General features: G+C 38.6%; 1 protein-coding gene across 3 annotated transcripts in view; it reads left to right on the top strand.

Annotated features, from left to right (window-relative positions):
* Nucleotides 1-2352: 2352 nt before the first annotated feature.
* The window catches only part of edaradd (EDAR-associated death domain), an 83421-nt gene continuing 61930 nt past the window's right edge, over nt 2353-23843 (top strand). For all 3 annotated transcript variants that reach the window (XM_028820497.2, XM_028820496.2, XM_028820498.2), the window contains exon 1: nt 2353-2538. In XM_028820497.2, coding sequence (XP_028676330.1) covers nt 2499-2538 — 40 coding nt within the window. In that variant the 5' untranslated portion in view covers nt 2353-2498. The remainder of the gene's footprint in view (nt 2539-23843) is intronic.

Raw genomic sequence — 23843 nt, 5'->3', positions numbered from 1 at the left:
CACTACTGTTTACAGTAAAAGTTGGAGTTCACCCATAAATTTTCATTTTTTGATAGAAATTGATACAATTTACTATTAAGATACCATTATATTGATTTTAACATATAGTCAAGGCATCAATAGTGTTCATAATGAAAATTACTGCTTGAAATTACACTTTTTAAATTTATTGTTCACATATGGCTACAAAGCCTCATTTTCAGCAGCCATTCCTTTAGTGTTCTACTGGTCAACTCCCTTAGCTTATCCTTAGTCATGTTTATATGCTAATTGCCTATTTGAGAAATCTTTATAATTGCATTAGCACAGCTAAAACCTGCTATTCTGTTCACTTGGGTTCCAGGGCATTGGTATTCCTAAAGTTCAGCTCTGGGTTCAAAATGGCCAAAATGAAACGGGCTTCTCATGAAACAATGTCGATCTACTGCATTGTTTTATTTTTTTTTCACAGAATGATGGCTGTTCCATATGACAGACTGCCAAGAAGCTCAAGAATGCACACAAAGGTGTCTGTTACTGTCTTGAGAGAAGAGGGCAAACTAGATTAAACCTGTATAGAAAAAGAGGGGAAAGGCCCAGATGCACATTTGCATAAGAGGAGAAGGACAACAGAATCACTCCTAGCATACCTGTACCAGTCAATAAATGTATTACAAGTCTTCAGGTGAATTCTTTTTTAAATACATGCCAAATACCAGTGTTGTTTGCAAAAGAGAATGGATGATTTTGGGATGCTGGCCTTAGAAGCAAAGTTTCAAAGGAAAAAGACAAAAGTGAAACCTGCAAATACAAAGAAAAGGTTAAAATTGGCAAAGGAACACAGATATTGGACAGACACTGACTAGAAAAGTGCATTATGGTCAGCATCCTGGAGTCGTCTTTTCTCTGCTGCAGATGACATTGTTATTTGGTGTGTATTTAGTGAAGAAGACAACTGAGGACATGTAATGCATTTGTTTCTAAAACTACAGACTCTGATGTTCTTATTCTCTTATTTAGTTGCCTATTTGGGCCTTCCTCATCTTCTTCCACTGTGGTTAGATCCAGTTTGCCCTCTTCAAGTAACAAGACACCTTTGTATGAAATTTTGAAATCTATCTAATGGCATAGCCTTCATTCAGTCAGTAATGTTCAAACCCACTAAGTTCTGAACAGTGTGGTATAGGGTGCTGGAGCCTACCCCAGCTAACGTAGGAAGCAAGGAGGGAAAAAAACATGGCCAGGATGCCAGTCCATCACAGGGCAAACACACACACACACAAACACACCCAACCACACACTAGGGACAATGTAGTATCACCAATTTACCTAACCTGCATGAACAGTGGGAGGAAACCGCAGCACTGGGGGAACCCATGTAGACATGGGGAGAACATGCAAATTCCATGCAGGGAGGGATGCAAACCCTGGTCTCCTTATTGTAAAGCGGAACCCATCCATCCATCCATCCATTTTCCATCCCGCTGAATCTGAACACAGGGTCACGGGGTCTGCTGCAGCCAATCCCAGCCAACACAGGGCGCAAGGCAGGGAACCAAGGGCGCCAGCCCACCGCAGAAGCGGAACCCTAAAAAATAAAAAAATAAAAAAAAAACAATAGACTGATACTGTATGTTTCTTGAGAAAGCTGTTTGATTTTGTCCATTTCTGAACCCAGAACTGAACTCTGGTAATGCCAGTTCCTTGCAACCCAAGTGAACAGAATAACAGGTTTCAGTGGTGCTAATGCAATTATGAAGGTTTCTCTAATAACCAATTAGCATCTAAATATTAACAATGAAGTATGAATTATGACAGTTTGCCAGTAATAGCCATTATAAACACTAGTCATGCTTTGGTAACCCAAACTTCTGAACGGTTGTGTATATTCATTAAGTGTATCCATAGTCGTTCCTAGTTCAAGTTCACATCAATACGTTACAAACCTCACCTTTCATCAACAGAAAGAATCTCTTTGACAATTTAATAACTCGACTTACCCTATCCCGCCCCTGGTTTACAGAGTGGGAGTCACTCATGTGTAATGGAAACTCTCATAAGAAAGAAAGAAAGAAAGAAAGAAAGAAAGAAAGAAAGAAAGAAAGAAAGAAAGAAAGAAACCGAGTGTGGCAGCCGGACAGATCGGTCACATTCCGCGAAGTGAACGCGTCTCACACCAACAAGTCAGTGGAAGATGAAAGCGCAAAAAACAGCAACGCGGAAAGACAGAACTTAATGCAGTTAAAAGCAAATTACCTGGAACTTCCGCCTTGGTTAAAAAAAAAAATAGCAGTTACTCAGGTGTAGGCACGCCGCAGCCTCCGCGCGCACGAACAACAGTTTGCGCGCGTCCGTCCACGAGTAGCACAACGAAGTCTGCGCGCTTCCGTTCACGAGAAGCTCGACAAAGTCTGCGCGCCTCGCACTGCCCGCTCATCGCACTCGACTTCTGGCGCGACTGGCGTTTGCATTTTCTCTCTATTCATTACTCATTTACGGGGACACAACGGAGGACACCCATGGCGAGTTTGGACTGTCTGGAAGAGCGAGTTTCTTTCGGTAGGTGCCTTTCTTTTCATCTTAGCGTGGAGGTGCGGAGAGTCCGCGTTGCACGCTGTTTCTAGAGTCTTTAATAAGGGGTGTCGCGGTCTCGTGGCTTATTTAATATTAATGCTATTAACAAATGTCCTATTATTACACGGATAGAAATGAATTACGCCGACTTGTTACGAACATTTTGTTTGATATTTAGACTGGACGTGAAGCTTCCAAGCCAATGCTTGTGTATTTGGTAAAATGTTACATTTGAACTTTTGGGCAACCGTGACTCTTTTTTTTGTACGGCACTTTTGTTCATTGTTGGTTGAAAAGAGGCTGAAGCTCTTTCGCCTGCTGAGAATAAGAACTTTATCAAGAGTGTTCACTTATTAAACGACAAAAGAGGGCAACCTCCTCTGTACTTGATATTGTTTCAACCTGCATCGGTAGGTCAGTACAGCGTCATGCCAGTCTTGGCATCACAATCCAAGTGCAGTGAGGGGTTAAATGACAGACCACCGCACAGTAGCGTTTGTCTTTGAGCCGGTATGTCTTACTTTCACGCTGCTTGTTATGGATTGCTTTTTAGATTGATCATTTTACCTTTCAAACTTCATGATTCAGTTGATTGCTTCAACGCTGACCACCTGGGAAGATTAGAAATACAAAAAAATGTGCTGATCTTAGTGAATGCTAGTTATACACTGCATTTACTTCATAAGTCATATTTTGTCATTTTCGTTAGATATTAAGTTGTACGTTTTAATGTTTTAGAAGGCCTGGCCGCTCAGATCGTATAATTTTGCATTTCAGTTATCAGCTGCGTTTTAGATTGTTTGAGCTTACCATAGAGGCATTAATAAAGTTGTTCCTTTTGCATTTATTTATCCATTTATGTATGTATGTACAGTGGTGTGAAAAACTATTTGCCCCCTTCCTGATTTCTTATTCTTTTGCATGTTTGTCACACAAAATGTTTCTGATCATCAAACACATTTAACCATTAGTCAAATATAACACAAGTAAACACAAAATGCAGTTTGTAAATGGTGGTTTTTATTATTTAGGGAGAAAAAAAAATCCAAACCTACATGGCCCTGTGTGAAAAAGTAATTGCCCCCTGAACCTAATAACTGGTTGGGCCACCCTTAGCAGCAATAACTGCAATCAAGCGTTTGCGATAACTTGCAATGAGTCTTTTACAGCGCTCTGGAGGAATTTTGGCCCACTCATCTTTGCAAAATTGTTGTAATTCAGCTTTATTTGAGGGTTTTCTATCATGAACCGCCTTTTTAAGGTCATGCCATAGCATCTCAATTGGATTCAGGTCAGGACTTTGACTAGGCCACTCCAAAGTCTTCATTTTGTTTTTCTTCAGCCATTCAGAGGTGGATTTGCTGGTGTGTTTTGGGTCATTGTCCTGTTGCAGCACCCAAGATCGCTTCAGCTTGAGTTGACGAACAGATGGCCGGACATTCTCCTTCAGGATTTTTTGGTAGACAGTAGAATTCATGGTTCCATCTATCACAGCAAGCCTTCCAGGTCCTGAAGCAGCAAAACAACCCCAGACCATCATACTACCACCACCATATTTTACTGTTGGTATGATGTTCTTTTTCTGAAATGCTGTGTTCCTTTTACGCCAGATGTAACGGGACATTTGCCTTCCAAAAAGTTCAACTTTTGTCTCATCAGTCCACAAGGTATTTTCCCAAAAGTCTTGGCAATTATTGAGATGTTTCTTAGCAAAATTGAGACGAGCCCTAATGTTCTTTTTGCTTAACAGTGGTTTGCGTCTTAGAAATCTGCCATGCAGGCCGTTTTTGCCCAGTCTCTTTCTTATGGTGGAGTCGTGAACACTGACCTTAATTGAGGCAAGTGAGGCCTGCAGTTCTTTAGACGTTGTCCTGGGGTCTTTTGTGACCTCTCGGATGAGTCATCTCTGCGCTCTTGGGGTAATTTTGGTCGGCCGGCCACTCCTGGGAAGGTTCACCACTGTTCCATGTTTTTGCCATTTGTGGATAATGGCTCTCACTGTGGTTCGCTGGAGTCCCAAAGCTTTAGAAATGGCTTTATAACCTTTACCAGACTGATAGATCTCAATTACTTCTGTTCTCATTTGTTCCTGAATTTCTTTGGATCTTGGCATGATGTCTATCTTTTGAGGTGCTTTTGGTCTACTTCTCTGTGTCAGGCAGCTCCTATTTAAGTGATTTCTTGATTGAAACAGGTGTGGCAGTAGTCAGGCCTGGGGGTGGCTACGGAAATTGAACTCAGGTGTGATACACCACAGTTAGGTTATTTTTTAACAAGGGGGCAATTACTTTTTCACACAGGGCTATGTAGGTTTGGATTTTTTTTCCTCCCTAAATAATAAAAACCATCATTTAAAAACTGCATTTTGTGTTTACTTGTGTTATATTTGACTAATGGTTAAATGTGTTTGATGATCAGAAACATTTTGTGTGACAGACATGCAAAAGAATAAGAAATCAGGAAGGGGGCAAATAGTTTTTCACACCACTGTATGTATGTGTTGTATTGCATATGTGTCATATTTTAATATATTCCTTGTAGTCAGTCTTACTGTTTGTGGAAAAAACTGAAGGCAGAACAAAAGTTTTTCTTGGCATGAGTGACTACCTGGCTGTGTTAGTGGTACATTTATTTAAGAATCATATTTTAGTAAATTACTTTGAATTTATATTAAACCTTTCATTTTTTTTTGAAGGAAAACTTTTACACTCTATAATTTATGTTTCAGTCAGCAGTTGGTGTACAATTTTGTTCTTCTATGTTATGTAGCGTGTGTGTTTTGCCTTTTACAGTAGACGGTTAGCGCTGTTTTTGGCTCTAACATTCAGTGTGTAGTATCATATTTTCTTACATTCCAACTTGCAGTTTGTTGTCATTTCTAGAAGTTCCAAAAACAGATCAAAACTTGCGCATGGTTTGAGTTATTGTGTACTATGTCATGCATGTTTTTAACAATTCTCGTTTTACTAAATGCCAGTGGCTTTTATGTTGAATCTTTTACAACTCCGAAGGTGCGTCTGAAAGAATTTTACACTGTTATTTCTGATGACTATACAGTAATTATGTTTTACAATTTATAGCTACATATTTTACTATTTAAATGTCATGTTTAGTAGGTGAGTTCAAGTTGTACATTTTGCAGTTTGGTTATGTTTTAGGTTGTATATATTATTGTACAGACATCATGTTTTGGTAGATTATTTCTATGGGTAAGCAATATCTAAAAGCAACATTTAAGAGAGTACAATTCATCCAGGGTTTCTTTCTGCCCTGCACCCAGTGCCTCCAGAATAGGCTCATATCCCCAAATACTCCAAATTGGATTATACAGTGTGAGTTTGACACATTACCTTTCAACATAGATTTATTTCAGATCATGCATATTGTGCTTTGGTTTGTGACTGTGGTTTAAGTTGTACATGTAACTATTCAAGAATCATGTATCTGAAGAAGCTATTTAGGTGTATTTTGTTTCAGTAGACTTCTACAAAGGTGTATATTTTCTGCCTATGTTGTATATCTCCTTCTTAAATCATATAGTAGTTTAGTTGTTGCCTTCGTATTGTAGGTTGAATGTTCAGAAGATTCATTCAATTTTCATTGGATCACTTTTATATTGTACTTTTGTTTTTCTTTCACATAGTAGTTGTATTTTATGGGATGTATATTTTATCAAGTAGGCATTTTATTTTGGTAAATTATTTGTAAATGGTAATTTTCTATAAGTTAGTTTCATTTTGGATATGATTATTTGGTAGCAGGTACAGTATTGCACTTTGTTCACAGTATTGGATCCAGTTTTGATTTTTAGCTGAGATACACTCTGTATGGTGTTTCCTGATCCCAACGTGATCAGATGGATTTCCTCTACAGACTAGAGTTTCCTACTATGGTCTGAAGACATTCCGTTAGGTTGCTTGGCGACTTTATTTGCCTCCTTTGCGTGAGTGAATAGAGACCCTCTTTTGACACCCCATCGATGTTTAGTTCATGCTTTATGATCATTGTTGCCAGGAAGTGTGGGTTTCTAACCATATATAAAAATAGGTTTAGATAAAGAACTGGTAAATTTTACTCCTTCAGAAAACTTGCTTTTAGCATTGTATCTTTTACATTTTGGCTTTCAGTTACTAGTTCTGCCTGAGAATTGAACTTTACAAAATTCTGAATATTCATTGTACAGCGTTCATGAACTAGCCTGTGATGAGCAAAATACAGAAATGTATTCACTTGGGCTGTGGTTTTATTGACGGTACAGTTTCTTGGACAGCCATGCAGTAGGATATCTGTAAAACATTCAGGTTCTGTCGTCAGTTTTTTTAAAGACTAAATTTCATGTCAGTAAAACCAGTTATTGATTGAGAGGCAACTTCAAACTCATCCTGTACTTCAAAAGATCTGTAAAACCACAATATAAGCAAACTTGCTGTTCAAAAGAATGATCTGGTTCTCAGTGTTTATTTTGAAAACCTGACCATAAAAGTTAGTGCATTACAATACTGTAATGCACTTTTTATTTTCTGTTTACTGGTATGTTTTTACTAAAGAGTTAAATAGAGTATCATAATTAATGATTTTACTCCTGAGCTTTGTGGCACATGATATGTTATACCATATTTATTCTTAAGCATCAGCTTGTCCATTTAGAATCATGGATATCAACATTAAAGGATTATTTAAACCCTGGTCAGAGTGAAAACAAACAATGTAAACAAAGCACAATCGCTCTATATTTCTCCATCTCTAAACCTTACGTTACTGCCTTGTTACTGCATACATTCACAACACCTTGAATTTAAAACTAATTTCTTTATACAGAAAATGATTAAGTTTTACCAGTTCAGCCCCAAAAAAGGTAAAAATCAAACTTTGCAAAGATCTATTAGCTATATCTTACCAGTAACAAAATTCAAATGTTCATCTATGAATAAAAAAGGCAATTTTTTTCAAAAAATTTCACAAGTGTTTAGATGGCCCACAGTGCTACATGCAAATAAGACCCCCTGAGACAATATGGAGACTGTTTAAGTATTTAATAATTTTTTTTTGTGATATGTATTTGTGGATGCCCTTTTCTGTATTATATATTTGCTTGCATTACTGAGGGCAAAAAAGATTTTTTTTTCTTTGTTGTAACATAACACAATAAAGCAACTGAAAAAAGAAAATGTGATGCAGCAAGCCAACAGAATAATACTTCAATCCATTAAACCACATTTTTAATGTAGTCAGCATTTTAAGATTTGTGACCAGTAGGAGGCATTGCAGCACCCCAGACACAACCACCATGACACAAGTCTCAGGTTAGAATAAAAGGTTTTTTTGTACAAATACCTTACAAAGGGCTTTTATGTAATCACAACTCTATTCTTTCTATCTCTCTATCTCTCTCTCTCTTTTCTCTTCCACTCTTCCCAGATGAGCTTTGTCTATCCTGCACACCTGACTTCAACTCACCTGGATGAGGTTGAGCAGCTTCATTTATTTCAGACATGGAAGTACTTCCAGTGCTAGGGCATAGCCTGATGAAAGCACTTCTGGGTCAAGTGGAAGTCCCACAAAGTAGGGATGATGTGTGTTAAAGTGTCCCTGAGAGCTAGGGAAATGTCTGCCAACTATACTGGACCAATTATTGTGGCCAAAAAGGTGACCTGAGCTTTGTGGCAGTAATGGCAAACCACTGAAAAACACCGTGCCTCAGTGAGATCAAAGAAGTATGAACGCAGTCAGAGATGTGCAATCATATATTTCATCAAAACAAAGAGGAAGTACTGAAATCGTAGTCAAAAGACAGAAAAAATACGTAGGTCATTTAAGGCAGAAAATTAAAAGTGCCATGTCATGACTGAATCTGCACACTGGCTTGTTCTATTTTTTGATGTTGCACTGAAGCCTCTCCAAACTGTCTATGCTGATGCTTTGCACTGTGTCTTCTATCAAAAAGATAGAAATGTCTTGTAAATAGTAATAAATGTTTAGTTATTATTATTATTTCATAGAGTCTCCTGTGTTTGGGGGGGGGGGGGGGATTTGGGTATCACTCTCTTTCAAGGTTTGTTTTTTATCTCCACATTGCTAATTATGCATGCATAGGGCACATGCCTCCTTGTCTTATACTAACGTAGGAGTTGAAGATTGACCAGCACATTTGGCGACAAGCAGAGATAACTTGTTATTTATGCTGTACGTATATGTTTCATAAAAATACATTTTTGAGAATGTGCATTATTTAGTTATCTGTTCTACTACAAACAAAGTCCCTCAGAGTCTGAAATGCAAGTAATCAGCATTATATACCTAGGGGACGGTCCCATCCAGTGTTGGCTGTTACAGCTTCAGGGTATGTTGCACTGGTGTTGCAAAGTATTACGGGGCGCTGGGGAAAAAGTTCTCCTAAACTGTCCGAATTACCAGTATATAATTCGACAAACGAGGGTGAATGTGAAATTTGCTGATCAACACTAAAAATGTCAAGTATAGAATTATGTTTTACATTTTTGTACAGTTATTGTAAATTTTTTTATCTAATGTTTTATGTGATCTAATACAGTTACCTGTTAGATCACACCAGCTGCTTCAAGTTAACAGTAATCTGGCATTTTGATGTTCAAATGAAATGATCAAATGAATTGTTTCAATTGGAGGTACCATCCATCCCATAATTGGACTGTGCTGTCCTGTAGCCACTTCAAAATAACATCATAGTGGGTAGAAGCCAAAGATGAAGAAATATTTGTGCTTAGTGCAATGGTTATTGTTGCGTCCTGTCAGCTCCAGGATTCTGGGTTCTTTCCAGTGAGGGTCACTCATTTTCTGAAGTTTGTAGATTTTTCTGTTCTGCCTTCATTAGTTTTTTCTGAGTACTCTGCTTTCAGCCAACATCCCAAATATACTTTATGCCGTTGGGTTAACTGATACAGTAACTATAAGTTAGCCTAGTAGAAGTGAGTGGATGTATGTTTGTGTATAACTAGATCTTAGCAACAGTATTTTGGAATAAACCTGTTGAGGAGAGAATGAATAAATGGACAAATCATTGATTGTAAAAAATTTTTGAACATTTTCAAATGTCTTTACTGTTGCTGAGCTACTGTAGAATTACATTCTATTTAAAGTTCTAATGTGTAGTGTTTGTCCTGGGCGTTCAATGTCTTAGTAAGAGATCTGATAACAGATATGTTACTAAAGAAACGTATGGAAGCAGCTTGATCAGTTTTGAGTAGGCAGCAGAAAATTACATTTTTTTTGTCCAAACTGGCAACAGCAATTTTATACAATTTATATCAGTGACATGTTTTAGGTACTTCTGGTGATCCATATCAAAGCTGACTAATTTTGCATGCATTTGGTTTTGAAGTGCTTATGCATAAATTATTTCATTTGGTCATTTTTTTCATTCTGTTTCAGAATATTTTAACTTCTCTTTTTAAAATTTAAGTAGGCAAGAAAAAAAGCATTGTTTTCACAGGATATAGCACATATTGCTGGTAAAGAATGATAATAAAAATTATGCTTACCACAGACAAGTGAAAATAATCCATAAACATAAAAAGGAATACAAAATGGCTAGAAATTATAAAAATTTGCATTTTACAACTTAGTAAGTCCTTATTATTCTTTAACTTCTTTCAGCTAGCTATGCTCTTTGCTAGTATAACCGTAATTAGACAGTTTAGTTACAATAGCCTACATCAATCTGGAATATTTTGTTTAGGGATAAGAGTAAGTACTGTATTTTCAATGTTGTTTTCAGTTGTACACAATGTGCAGAACACCCCGTGATAACTTGTGGGTCCCATTAGAGCTGCAGTGCTAGCACAACACTGAAATCTTACACTGATACTGTGAAAAGTTCAATTAGCTGTAAAGAATGCTTTCGGTTAGCATATGAATATCTTAAATACACAAATCACATCATACAGAAATATGCAATCAAAAGCCACAAAAACTGCTTCCCACTATGTATGACACCGCACTACTGTATAAGAAGGCAAATCTCTTCTATGTAAGCGGTCTTGGCTTTATTGGAAATTGTGCCTTTAATAGTGGTGCCATCAGCAGGTATCATGATAGAATCAGAGCTGTGCATGGACAATCAGCCATAGGTGAACAATAAGTACATCAAGGTGCTCGGCACACTACATGTACAATGAAGTGAAAGAACAGATGCTGCCATTTGGCATTTGCTGGGATCAGCCAGTTAGAAAGTCGGACATCTAGTAGCTGGGGATGGCACTAAGTCCTGTTCTAGTGATTGGTTTTAATGATACAAATTTGGTTAAAGGCCAGGCTATAGTCAGTACAAATGCACGCATTTATTATCCAGGAGAGAACAGTATTCTTTGTGCACTGGTTGTGACAGTGTGCAAACTGGAGGTGATCTAAACTATCTGGAATATTACATTTATTGTTACCAAGCACCAGATAAAGCATTTCATCATCAGGGGTCTGATTTCCACCAGTTTGTAGTCACTGAGACAGTTCTGAATATCTTGTTATATTTTTAAATTAGTTGAGGTCTGTTGATTTCTTTAGTGAGGCAATAATAATGTTAGCAAAAATTCCAGCTAATTGGTCAGTACAAGTTTTTAAAATGGGTTATTAATGTCAGAATGTCAACTCATACCATGGTTCTACTGAAAGAATTTGGACAGCTACGGACGAGCGGTGAGGCCAGTCTAGAACCGATATTATCTACCAGTGCTATCCGCTCCTTGAGAACAAGATGGCGGCAGTGTATGCGAGGTGTCCGCGGTGGGCTGAGCGTTAAGGCTAAAGCTAATCCATACAGAACGCCACTACCATCGATCTTAGTGGCAAATATCCGCTCACTGGAGAATAAATTGGTCTACATTCAGTTGGATTTAACATTGAAGCGGGAGATTAAGGATTGCTGTGCTTTTGTCTTTACGGAGTCCTGGCTCACTGACTCCACAACCAACACTGCTATTAGCCTAGAGGGGCTAATGATCCATCGGGCAGACAGGAGCAGCAGTCTCAGCGGCAAAACACGGGGCGGAGGTATCATCGTCTACATAAACAACAGATGGTGTGTTGACTCAAAAACAATCCACACATGTTGCTCTCCGGACACTGAGTTTTTGGTAGTTAAATGCCGGCCTTTTTATTTGCCACGGGAATTTTCCGTTGTACTTATAGTAGCTGTTTATAGTCCCCCTGACGCTGACACCAAGGCAGCCATTGACACACTCTGCCACTATATCAACGATTTGCAAACCACACATCCAGAGGGAGTAGTCATTGTTGCTGGGGATTTTAACCAGGCAAACATGAAGAGAGATTTACCCTATTTTTACCAACATGTGGACTTTGCAATTCGTGGAACCAATATATTGGATCATGTCTACACCAACATTAAAGGAGCATTCAAAGCATCACCACGTCCCCATCTTGGCTCATCAGACCACATCTCTATTATGCTAATCCCAGCATATAGACCTGTGCTCATCAGATCAAAACCATCACTCAAACAGGTGAGAGTTTGGCCAGAAGAAGCCATGAATGCACTACAGGATTGTTTTGAGTGCACCGACTGGTCTGTGTTCAGTGAGGCAGCTACTACAAATCAAAGGATAGACATAAATGAATATGCAGAGGCTGTGTCTGCCTACATAAATAAATGCATGGATGATGTCTGCGTCACCAAAAACATCATTGTCAGGGCAAACGATAAACCGTGGTTGACTGCTGAGGTGCGAGTTTTGCTGAAAGTGAGAAACTCTGCTTTTAAATCTGGAGATATAGCTGCCCTTAGAACAGCAAGAGCCAACCTAAATAAAGCTATCAGAAGAGCTAAAAGGGCTCATGGAAAGAAAATAGAGAGTCATTTTCAAGATCACAGGAACAGCAGAAGATTGTGGCAGGGGATTACATCTGTTACAGATTACAAAACAGTTTCTTACCCCTGTGATGATGGCTTCAACTTCCTGAATGACCTAAATAAGTACTTTGGACGGTTTGAAGCATTGAATGATACATCACCAGTGAAGGCCACCCCTCATCCTGACGAGAAGGCACTGTGTCTGGAACCAGATGATGTTCTACGGACTTTGAGGAGAATTAATCCAAGGAAAGCTGTGGGACCAGACCAGATACCAGGTTGCATACTCAAAGGATGTGCGGAGCAGCTGACACATGTCCTTACGGATATATTTAACATCTCTCTGTGTCAGGCTGTTGTGCCATCTTGCTTTAAAACCTCAGAAACCATCCCGGTTCCAAAAAAACCCATAGTCACAACCATGAATGACTACTGCCCTGTAGCCTTAACACCAATAGTGATGAAATGTTTTGAGAGGCTGATCAAGGACCACATTACGTCTGTCCTACCCTCCTCATTTGACCCACTCCAATTCTCCTACCGCTCCAACTGTGCCACAGAGGACGCCATATCTATTGCACTCCATTTTTCGTTGGAACATCTGGAGAACAGAGACGCTATGGTCCGCATGCTGTTTGTTGATTTTAGTTCGGCTTTTAATACCATCATCCCTCAGAATCTGATCAGCAAACTGGGCCCATTGGGACTGAGCATACCTCTACAAAACTGGATATTGGACTTTCTAACGGATAGGCCTCAGTATGTACGGGTAAGGAAGAATAAATCAGATACCATCTCCTTGAGCACAGGTTCTCCACAGGGGTGCGTTCTAAGTCCCCACCTCTTCACGCTCATGACCCACGATTGTTGTGCCAAGTTCAGCACAAACCAAATTTATTGCTTCTGTAACCCCAATGTTAAAAAAGTCTGGTCTTGATGCTGACAATCTTAACAATTTCCGGCCTATTTCCCACTTACCTTTCCTGTCAAAAGTTCTTGAGCGTGTTGTAGCTTCCCAACTCACCAATTACCTAACCTCTAATAATTTGATGGAACCCTTTCAGTCTGGATTCAGGGCGCGGCACAGCTGTGAAACTGCTCTGCTACGGGTAACCAATGATTTGCTTATGGCAGCAGACTCTGGACAAACTAGCATATTAATTCTGTTAGACCTCAGTGCAGCATTTGACACAGTCAGACATGACATCCTACTGTCCAGAATGGAGAACATGCTGGGTATCTCTGGCACTGCCCTCCAGTGGTTCAAGTCCTATCTGACTGATAGGCAAGAATTTGTTAGTCTTGGCAACAGCAGATCCAACTCCGTGCCAGTCACACAAGGAGTCCCTCAGGGCTCTGTCCTTGGTCCTCTGCTTTTCTGTATTTACATGCTTCCCCTTGGCCATATTATCCGTAGTTATGGATTGGGTTATCATTTTTATGCAGATGATACCCAGCTCTACTTCAATGTTAAAAGTGGAACTTCATCAGAGCTTTCTCAGCTCACAACCTGCCTTAGTGAAATTAAAACCTGGATGGAGCAGAACTCTTTAAAATTAAATTGCAATAAAACTGAACTCCTGCAAATTGGGACTAAAGTGCAACTTAATAAAATGAGCTCCTTCCCAGTCCATCTTGGCAGTGATCTCATCAGACCTGCCTCTACTGTAAAAAATCTTGGTGTCATTTTTGATTCCTCCCTCACTTATTCCACCCACATAAATCACATTAAGAAACTTTCTTACTTTCACCTCCATAACATATCCCGTGTTCGCTCCTTCCTCTCCTTCTCTAATGCTGAGAAACTTGTCCATGCTTTTATCACATCCCGCATCGATTATTGTAATTCCCTACTGGCAGGTGCCCCTTCTAATCTTATATCACAGCTCCAGCTTATTCAAAACTCAGCTGCAAGAGTCCTTACTCGAACCAGCAGCAGCGAGCACATCACACCCATCCTGCTCTGTCTTCACTGGCTCCCTGTGTCCTACAGAATCGAATATAAAATCCTACTAATAACCTACAAAGCTTTAAATAACCTCGCACCAAACTACATCAGTGACCTTCTCCATCACTATGTGCCTGCCCGCCCACTAAGGTCCTCTGATTCTGGTAATCTTGTTGTGCCCCTCACTAATCTACACTCCATGGGTGACAGGGCCTTCAGCTGTATAGCGCCCAGACTCTGGAATGACCTACCAAAATTAATCAGGTCAGCTGACTCCATGAATACTTTTAAAAAACAACTCAAAACTCATCTGTTCAGGAAGGCTATTAGCTCTGCTTGACTTCATTACCTTTCTCTCAGTTTACTTCTCTGTCAAGATGCCAATGTAACCTGTATGTGTGTGCGAGACCATCAATTATGTTGTCTGTTTTTTTTCAGAATTTACTGTCTTAATCTTCTTTATTTATTTATCTGGTTTGTACAATGCTATATACTGTATATTCTGCCGTTCTTTATTATATTCTGTAAGTGCCTTGAGCATGGGAAAGGCGCTATATAAATAAAATGTATTATTATTATTATTAAGTATGCAGACGACACAACAGTGGTGGGTCTCATTCGAGGTGATGGGGAGGGGGATTACAGAGAGGAGGTGAAGTCATTTGTGGAATGGTTTGATAAAAACAATCTGATACTGAATGTCGAAAAAACGAAAGAACTGGTGATTGACTTCAGAAAGAAACAGCTGATACACATCCCGGTCTACATTAAGAACACTGCTGTGGAAATTGTGCAGTCTACCAAGTTCCTGGGAGTCAATGTGATGAACAACCTCACCTGGTCCCTGCACACCTCCTCCATCATAAAGAAAGCTCACCAGCGCTTGATCTTTCTGCGGAGGCTAAAGAGGGCCCATCTCAGTAAGTCAGTCCTCACCACTTTTCACAGAGGGACCATAGAGAGTGTGCTAACCTGCAGCAGCTCTCAGTGGCAGGAGAGCTGCAGCACTTCGGACTGGAAAGCACTGTGGAAAGTGGTGAGGGCTGCAGAGAGGATCATTGGAGCCCCGTTGCCTAATGTACAAGACTTGGCAAAACAACGCTGTCTGGCCAGAGCTGTGCGGATTTCTAGAGACCCTACTTATCCTGCCTCTGAACTCTTTTCCCTCATGCCCTCAAGCAGGAGGTACCGCAACCTGAAATGTAGAACTACAAGGTTTAAAAATAGTTTTTTTCCTACTGCTGTTCGTCTTTTAAATGAAGCATTTTAGTATTTTATTGTAGGCATTTTTAATTCAGAATTTTATGTATTTTCAATTTAGACTTTTATGCACTTTTAATTAGAAATTTTTATCCACCTCTAATCAGAATTTTTGTGCATCTTTAATCAGAATCTTTCTGCACTTTTAATTAGAATGTAATTGATTTTAACTATGTGTTTTTATTAATGTCTTGTGCATCGTATTTTCGTTTTGCAGCACATCTTGGATGGTCTGCTGAATGACAAATAAAATTGAATTGATTGAATTGATTGATTGATCATTGGGTTATTTAAAAAGTACAGTGAGCAATTAATAATATTCTTATAATATGTAAAAAAACCTGCTTCTAGAGTTTGGCAATAGTAAGGTATAGATAATTATCAAATATTATAAACTCCTCAGTAATAATATTCTTGTGTTGGCCTGTTATTTGATGAAGTCTTTGAAGTTTATAGGGCTTCATGAGGCTGAGTTTAGCGATGTACCAATTTAATAATTATACATTTTATTTATTTTATTCATAGGCACCTTTCTAAACATTCAAGGACACTGAACAATAGATGAAACACACATTATAAACAAAACTAAAATGCAAAATTTAAAATCAGACAGAGCAATTGTAGTCAAAGAGAAAAAGCAGTCTTAAACAAATGAGTTTTAAGTTTAGATCTGAAAGTGAGAATGAATCAATAGTTCTAAGCTCAGATGGTAGTGATTTCCAGAGCTGGGGAGCAAAGCAACTGAATGCTGTGCTCCCCATGGTGTTAAGATGGACAAAAGGGACAGTCAGTTGGATGGATGAAGAGGATCTGAGGGTGTGGGAGGGAATGGCAACATGGAGGAGGTCGGACAGATATGGAGGGGCAAGGTTGTGAATAGCCTTAAAAGTTAACAGAAGAAATTTGAATTGAATGCGGAACTTAACTGGAAGCCTGTGAAGCTGCTGCAAGACGGGGGTGTAACAACAGCAGATTAGAACCTGGTGATTCTGGACCTAAATATTGTCAAATTGGTGTATAACTCACCAATTATTATCCTGTTTTGTGATCTAGAGGGAAAATACGTAAGACATGTGCATGTGTACTACACTTCTAGGTCTCTGTCTTTGCCAGTAAATCAATTTAAACAAACTTTGTAGTACATTGGAGTGACTGAAGATGGAAAATTTGCCAGCTGCAAAGTATGCCAGGAAAAAAGTAAAATTGTGGTTACACTAAAGTGAAGACATGTGGAACTACTAATCTGATATGACAGAGTATGCCAGACAACACAATAAAGAGGCAATGTTGGACTATTAAGCAAAGTGACAGCAACACAGTATCTAAAACAACTTTTACATTTGAAATTGGGCTAAACATGTTCAAAGTGAGTGAGCTTGCAGATGAAATGAGAAAGTATCACTCACATAACTGAGTCCATGGATTGCTACATTAATCTATCTATATATATAAAATTATTTTCGCGTTTGAAACGGAAATTACGTATGAAACGGAAATTACATATGACCACGCAATATGGAAATTACGTATGACCACAGAACATATTATAATACAGGAACTAATCACTTCGTTTGTGGACGCCATTTTTATATCGTCTTTACGAATTGCTATTATTTGTGTGAGAGTTATTTTACTGATATTGAAAAGAAGTAAACACAAACACGCTGATCTATCCCATAAAAGTACACCCCACGTCGTCCTCTCCCAGCTCTCCTCTCTGGACTACAGCGCTGACCCGTCCGCCACCAGGCGTGTTCTGACAGAGAAGTTTTATTTATTCGTCCACGTGACTGTCGTGGAAACTGCCACATTGTAACTTTTTTTTAGTTGGCAGTACTTGATAGTAGAAGAGATGAGGAAAACAGCTTTGCGTGTTTCTATCTTTTTAATTGCGGTGAGCTGTAAACAATATGCGTGAGAACAAAGTGGACGCTGGGAGGCGCGGAATGTCGGGCTGCTCTGTGGGGTCGAGAGCTTCGCAGTTTTGGGCAGCGTCCTCTCTTCTCACACTGTTTGTGACACTTCAAGTGCCCCGTCGGCTCCTGGGAGAGTGGAAATCTTTGCGAATGAGTGTAATCAGCGCCATCAAAGCAGGACTCTGTTTGTAAATTACCCTGCACTACTACTTACTGTCCCTTAAGGTGAGTTTGGGTCACTAAAACCCCACAACATTCAAAGTTCTTTTTGTGATGAATTATTTTAAGAAGTAAATCACAGGCAAGGTAGTGAAAGGTTGTCAGGCAGAAATTTAGACGATCACATAGAAAATGTAATTTCTATACCACAGCGGTCGTGTAACGCCTATCACAAGGGATCTACTACCGAGAGATAATCCAAATACATTTTATCTACTGTTAGTACTACTTACCTGTTGTGTTATAGCGCCTTTAAAATGTAGTTTACCCCAAACCCCTAAAGTAGTGCTCAATATATCTTTACATCTTAAATGTTAATGTTTTACTGTTTAATAACCTATAGACTACATTTTATTTTCTTCCCTTGCACTCAGTGAGCGAAGCCACTGGGTAATCAACTAGTCAAATATACAAAGTTAAATGTGTGCTTGTGTCTGTCCAATATGCAATTCTACACCGTTTATGCTGTTTGTACCCCATTTTGAACAGATTCTTCATTTTTACCAGGGAAGACTATAGGCTGTGTTTCATTCTGAAAGTTGCTTGGTGGCCCCAACACAGGAGAGTTGTGCCCCTGCTAGAAGGAAAGTAAAAGAAAATCATGAAAGGTTTTCTGCTGGTTCACCAAAAGCTGAGAAGACTGTGTCTCAAGATTGAGCCACATTAAAAACAATCAAAACTCAATTAGAATGTGTGAACCCCACGCACTGACCCAGCCGGAGATTTAAATACTAATTCCTATGATGGTAAAAAAGTATTTTACCTTCTGCACCACAATTGATATTGCATGTAATGTGTTTGTTTGGTTTTATGGTTTGGCTTTATATGTGAGTAGTGGTGATGAAGCATGAGAAATGACTATATTATGTTACTCTATAGAAAACAATTGTTTCTGTTGTCGTTATAGACTTTTTCTTGAATGTAAATTGTATTGATGTGGAATAATTTTGTGCAGCATTGTCTTGCAATGTACCTTTGCTCTGGAAGCTGCTTTTTGACCAATGTTTTACAATGTATGAAAACTTTTTCATTTTGTTAGGTTTGGGGATAGCTTACTGTAGAGGTTTAAGCAGTTTAATGTGCTTCCGCACTGTACTGCAAGAAAGCAGGATTATAGTATGGGTGCAGTCATATTCACTGGATATTAATAAAAATGAAAATGTATCTATAGCAACTTGTAGTCTTCCACTTTAAAGTTCAGGTCTTAATTAATCAGTGCTCATAGCTGTCAAAGCGTGTTTCAAATTAATACAATTTACTTATTTTCTCATATATTTATATCAACTGACATTTTTTTTGTTTTTTGAAATTTTTAGCTAAGTTTGTTCATTTAAAGTGCTGGGTGAGTGAGGTAGATTACCTATGGCTTATTATATGCGAAAATATGTAAAAAGATGCAAGTAAACAGCATCTGGCTTCTTGTCTTATAAATGACATTTGAGTAACCCAGCCAGATGACTATTTTTACTTTTTTATTTTAATGGAATTAAAGTAACAATTTTGAGAACCTTTTCAACACTAGCAACACTTTTTTAGCAGCAACACACAACGTCTAATTAATAAGCACAATGCATGTCATGCTGTCTTCATTTTCCCTGGGTGCAATGTCAGAGGGACCACCAAAAATTGTGAGCTGTAAAAAACAATGTTTTATGATTTTTTGCATCAACTTAACAAAAATGTATTTGTGATTTCAAAAATGCAATATCACCTATCCTCAATGGAAGATTCACATAGCATTGAGGGTCTTGTCCAAACAGTACCTGTGCATCCCTGCCTCCAGCTCCCCCACGACAACACGTTTTCCACACATGAAGCACTATTATATCCTGCATCCTCAAAGTCAGAGACATTGGACAGACTAGTATTTCTGGCCAAATATATTAAAAAGAAACATAACACTAACAATACATTTGAACTTGAACACTAAGTATGAACTGTGTTATAAAGTGTATTTGTACAAGCATCTTTGCGTCATACAGTATATCATAAATATTCTGCAGCATTTCAAATTAATTTAATAAGCAATAGACAATTAAGATTTTAGCAGTGTTCAGTCATTAGAATACCTGTTTTTTACTGCTACATACAGTGGTGTGAAAAACTATTTGCCCCCTTCCTGATTTCTTATTCTTTTGCATGTTTGTCACACAAAAAGTTTCTGATCATTAAACACATTTAACCAGTAGTCAAATATAACACAAGTAAACACAAAATGCAGTTTTTAAATGATGGTTTTTATTATTTAGGGAGAAAAAAAATCCAAACCTACATGGCCCTGTGTGAAAAAGTAATTGCCCCCTTGTTAAAAAATAACCTAACTGTGGTGTATCACACCTGAGTTCAATTTCCGTAGCCACCCCCAGGCCTGATTACTGCCACACCTGTTTCAATCAAGAAATCACTTAAATAGGAGCTGCCTGACACAGAGAAGTAGACCAAAAGCACCTCAAAAGCTAGACATCATGCCAAGATCCAAAGAAATTCAGGAACAAATGAGAACAGAAGTAATTGAGATCTATCAGTCTGGTAAAGGTTATAAAGCCATTTCTAAAGCTTTGGGACTCCAGCAAACCACAGTGAGAGCCATTATCCACAAATGGCAAAAACATGGAACAGTGGTGAACCTTCCCAGGAGTGGCCGGCCGACCAAAATTACCCCAAGAGCGCAGAGACGACTCATCCGAGAGGTCACAAAAGACCCCAGGACAACGTCTAAAGAACTGTAGGCCTCACTTGCCTCAATTAAGGTCAGTGTTCACGACTCCACCATAAGAAAGAGACTGGGCAAAAACAGCCTGCATGGCAGATGTCCAAGACGTAAACCACTGTTAAGCAAAAAGAACATTAGGGCTCGTCTCAATTTTGCTAAGAAACATCTCAATGATTGCCAAGACTTTTGGGAAAATACCTTGTGGACTGATGAGACAAAAGTTGAACTTTTTGGAAGGCAAATGTCCCGTTACATCTGGCGTAAAAGGAACACAGCATTTCAGAAAAAGAACATCATACCAACAGTAAAATATGGTGGTGGTAGTGTGATGGTCTGGGGTTGTTTTGCTGCTTCAGGACCTGGAAGGCTTGCTGTGATAGATGGAACCATGAATTCTACTGTCTACCAAAAAATCCTGAAGGAGAATGTCCGGCCATCTGTTCGTCAACTCAAGCTGAAGCGATCTTGGGTGCTGCAACAGGACAATGACCCAAAACACACCAGCAAATCCACCTCTGAATGGCTGAAGAAAAACAAAATGAAGACTTTGGAGTGGCCTAGTCAAAGTCCTGACCTGAATCCAATTGAGATGCTATGGCATGACCTTAAAAAGGCGGTTCATGCTAGAAAACCCTCAAATAAAGCTGAATTGCAACAATTTTGCAAAGATGAGTGGGCCAAAATTCCTCCAGAGCGCTGTAAAAGACTCATTGCAAGTTATCGCAAACGCTTGATTGCAGTTATTGCTGCTAAGGGTGGCCCAACCAGTTATTAGGTTCAGGGAGCAATTACTTTTTCACACAGGGCCATGTAGGTTTGGATTTTTTTTTCTCCCTAAATAATAAAAACCACCATTTACAAACTGCATTTTGTGTTTACTTGTGTTATATTTGACTAATGGTTAAATGTGTTTGATGATCAGAAACATTTTGTGTGACAAACATGCAAAAGAATAAGAAATCAGGAAGGGGGCAAATAGTTTTTCACACCACTGTATATATTGAAACTAGTTGTATTTCTGCTTGTTTTCTCATAAGGTAAAAATTCCCACATGTACATTGATATATGTTGCATGAATATAGGTAAGTTTGCTCTCTACAAAATCTTTCAGAAAACATGCAGAGCCAACATCTGTAGTAGTGATGAGCCTAAACATGCTGAATTGGCTTTGCCTCAAGTTGAGTGAAATTGCAAAAATGTTTGGAAACTTTGCTGAAATCAGCACAGTGCATTAATATCAGAGGAGAAACAGAAATTGAACTAGTTTTGAGTTCATTATAATGGTGCAGTAGTCTTTTAAGAGGCCCTGATGGCTAGAGAAATATCCACTAACTATGCTGGACCAATTACTAAGGCCAAAAATGTGACGTGAGCTGTTAGGCAGCAATGCTAACCACTGCACCACTTGCCTCCCTGAGATAAAATTAACAGAATTAAATATCAATACAGTAAAATTTCTTACAGACAGGTTGCATGAATTCACTAAGGCTTTTCCCCCACAAAATTTACATCATGTACTCACCTCCCTGGAACCGAATAGTACAGTTTGTTGTTTCTTTTTAGTCCTGACGATTTTTCTTGTTCATCACTGCTGCTACCAAATAAGTTCAACGCTAAAGCATTTGGAATTTTTCCGTTCCTCCTGTTTGCATCAGCTGCACAGTATTGTGGGTAATACTATTGGGGTAGGCTCACGTATTGCACTCAGGTCATATACAAGTCCATACAAAAAGACATTACCCTTAAGACATACAGTATTTCCAGTTTTCTTCTGCATGCACATTTGTGTTTAAATGTATTCACCAAGTTTTCAAATAATTTATAACCCACTAATAGGATCAGTGTTATATGCTTGAGGAGCAACCCCATCCAACATTGTCTTCTGCAGCTCTTTGATATCACGTTGGCCTCAGAAAAGTATCATGGAGCTCTAGGGGAAAAAGAAAGTTTTTTTTTAAGCCAGCTACAGTGCACTTCAAATTTCCAGGAAAATATTCAGTAAACAAGGTCACCAGCAAACACAGCAAATTCACTGAAAAAAAAAAAAAACAACTTTTTTTTTTAATTTTTCCAAATCAACACTAGTCTGTAGCATTGTGCTCAGAAAAGGAATCAGCCCAGGAAGAAGTTGCCCCTGTAGTTTACTGGACATATTCATACACAATTGCTTATAGAAATCAACCCACACAAACACTAGGACAATGATAAAGCTAGGAATTAAACCTGAACCTGAGAAGCTTTGAAGAGGGAGTACCTAGCGACTGATCCACAAAATGTACCTGTTTCAAAATATTATATGTAGTAAATGAGAGGTTTACAACTAAACTGAAAACTTTTTTTTTTAGATTTCTGTTACTGAACTGCATTTAGCACCCCTGCTGAATCTTTATCTGCTTATGTTTGTTGACTGACTGTGCCCAGCGATAGACTGGTTCTTTTCCACAAGTGTTGCATCCTGCCTTGGCCATAGTGATCATTGGCTCCCTCTCTGTGCACTGATATAATTTACTCTATAGCACGTTTAGGTATAAATAGAGAGTAATCAATGACACACTGTATACCAATGTTGTATAACTACTAGACAGCATGTCATCAATTTTAACCCTGCTTCCATGTTCAATAAACAAAGTCTGAGAAGAGTTAAGAACGCATGTCTCGGCTTGATTCAGAGAGTGCTCTCCTACATTTATGTTCCTCTTTGAAGAAACACTTAATTATGTTTCATGCAGCTTATTTAGAATCAGCAAAGCATAATAATGGATTCATGAAAATGAAGCAAGTGAAATGTGAGCCATTTCCATAAAAAGAAACATGCAGGACAAAATTCAACATTTCCAAGTATCTTGGAATTCATATTCTTGCTTAGTTCTCTAATTAACAGTAAAACAAAAGGGGAAGTAAATGAAGAAGAAGAATGAAACCAAAAAATACAACAATGCGCTTTACTAGACCCTGCCAGGATTGCTACCTTGTCTGGGCCTGCCCTGTACCCAGTACTGCAAGGATAGGCTCTAGCTCCCACAACCCTGACTTGAATTAAGTGAGTGGGAGTATGTTATGTTAAGTTATGCTTTGTTATATTAGGAAAATATCAGGAACAAATAGTGGATTGAAAAAGTTTACATGCACAGTTTTGCCGAATATAGGCAAGGATTATGCAATAATGCCCAAAATATCACATTACAGTATTTTTAGTTAGTATCACAATCCATGATGTTGACCATAATTTGTAAAACAATTTACAGACCAACTGAACTAGAAATTACAGAATGTAGTAAACAATATCCGCAATACTTTTCAGTAATTCTGTTCTAATAAGGAACACTGCCCATAACATTTAGAAATAGGGAATACAAGTAAAAAAATAGTTGTAAAACCATTAAGACAAGCAGA

The sequence above is a fragment of the Erpetoichthys calabaricus genome, chromosome 15 (genome assembly GCF_900747795.2).
Source record: "Erpetoichthys calabaricus chromosome 15, fErpCal1.3, whole genome shotgun sequence".
NCBI lineage: Eukaryota > Metazoa > Chordata > Cladistia > Polypteriformes > Polypteridae > Erpetoichthys > Erpetoichthys calabaricus.
Note: the sequence above shows the minus strand (reverse complement) of the source record. Positions and strands in the feature narration are given on the sequence as shown.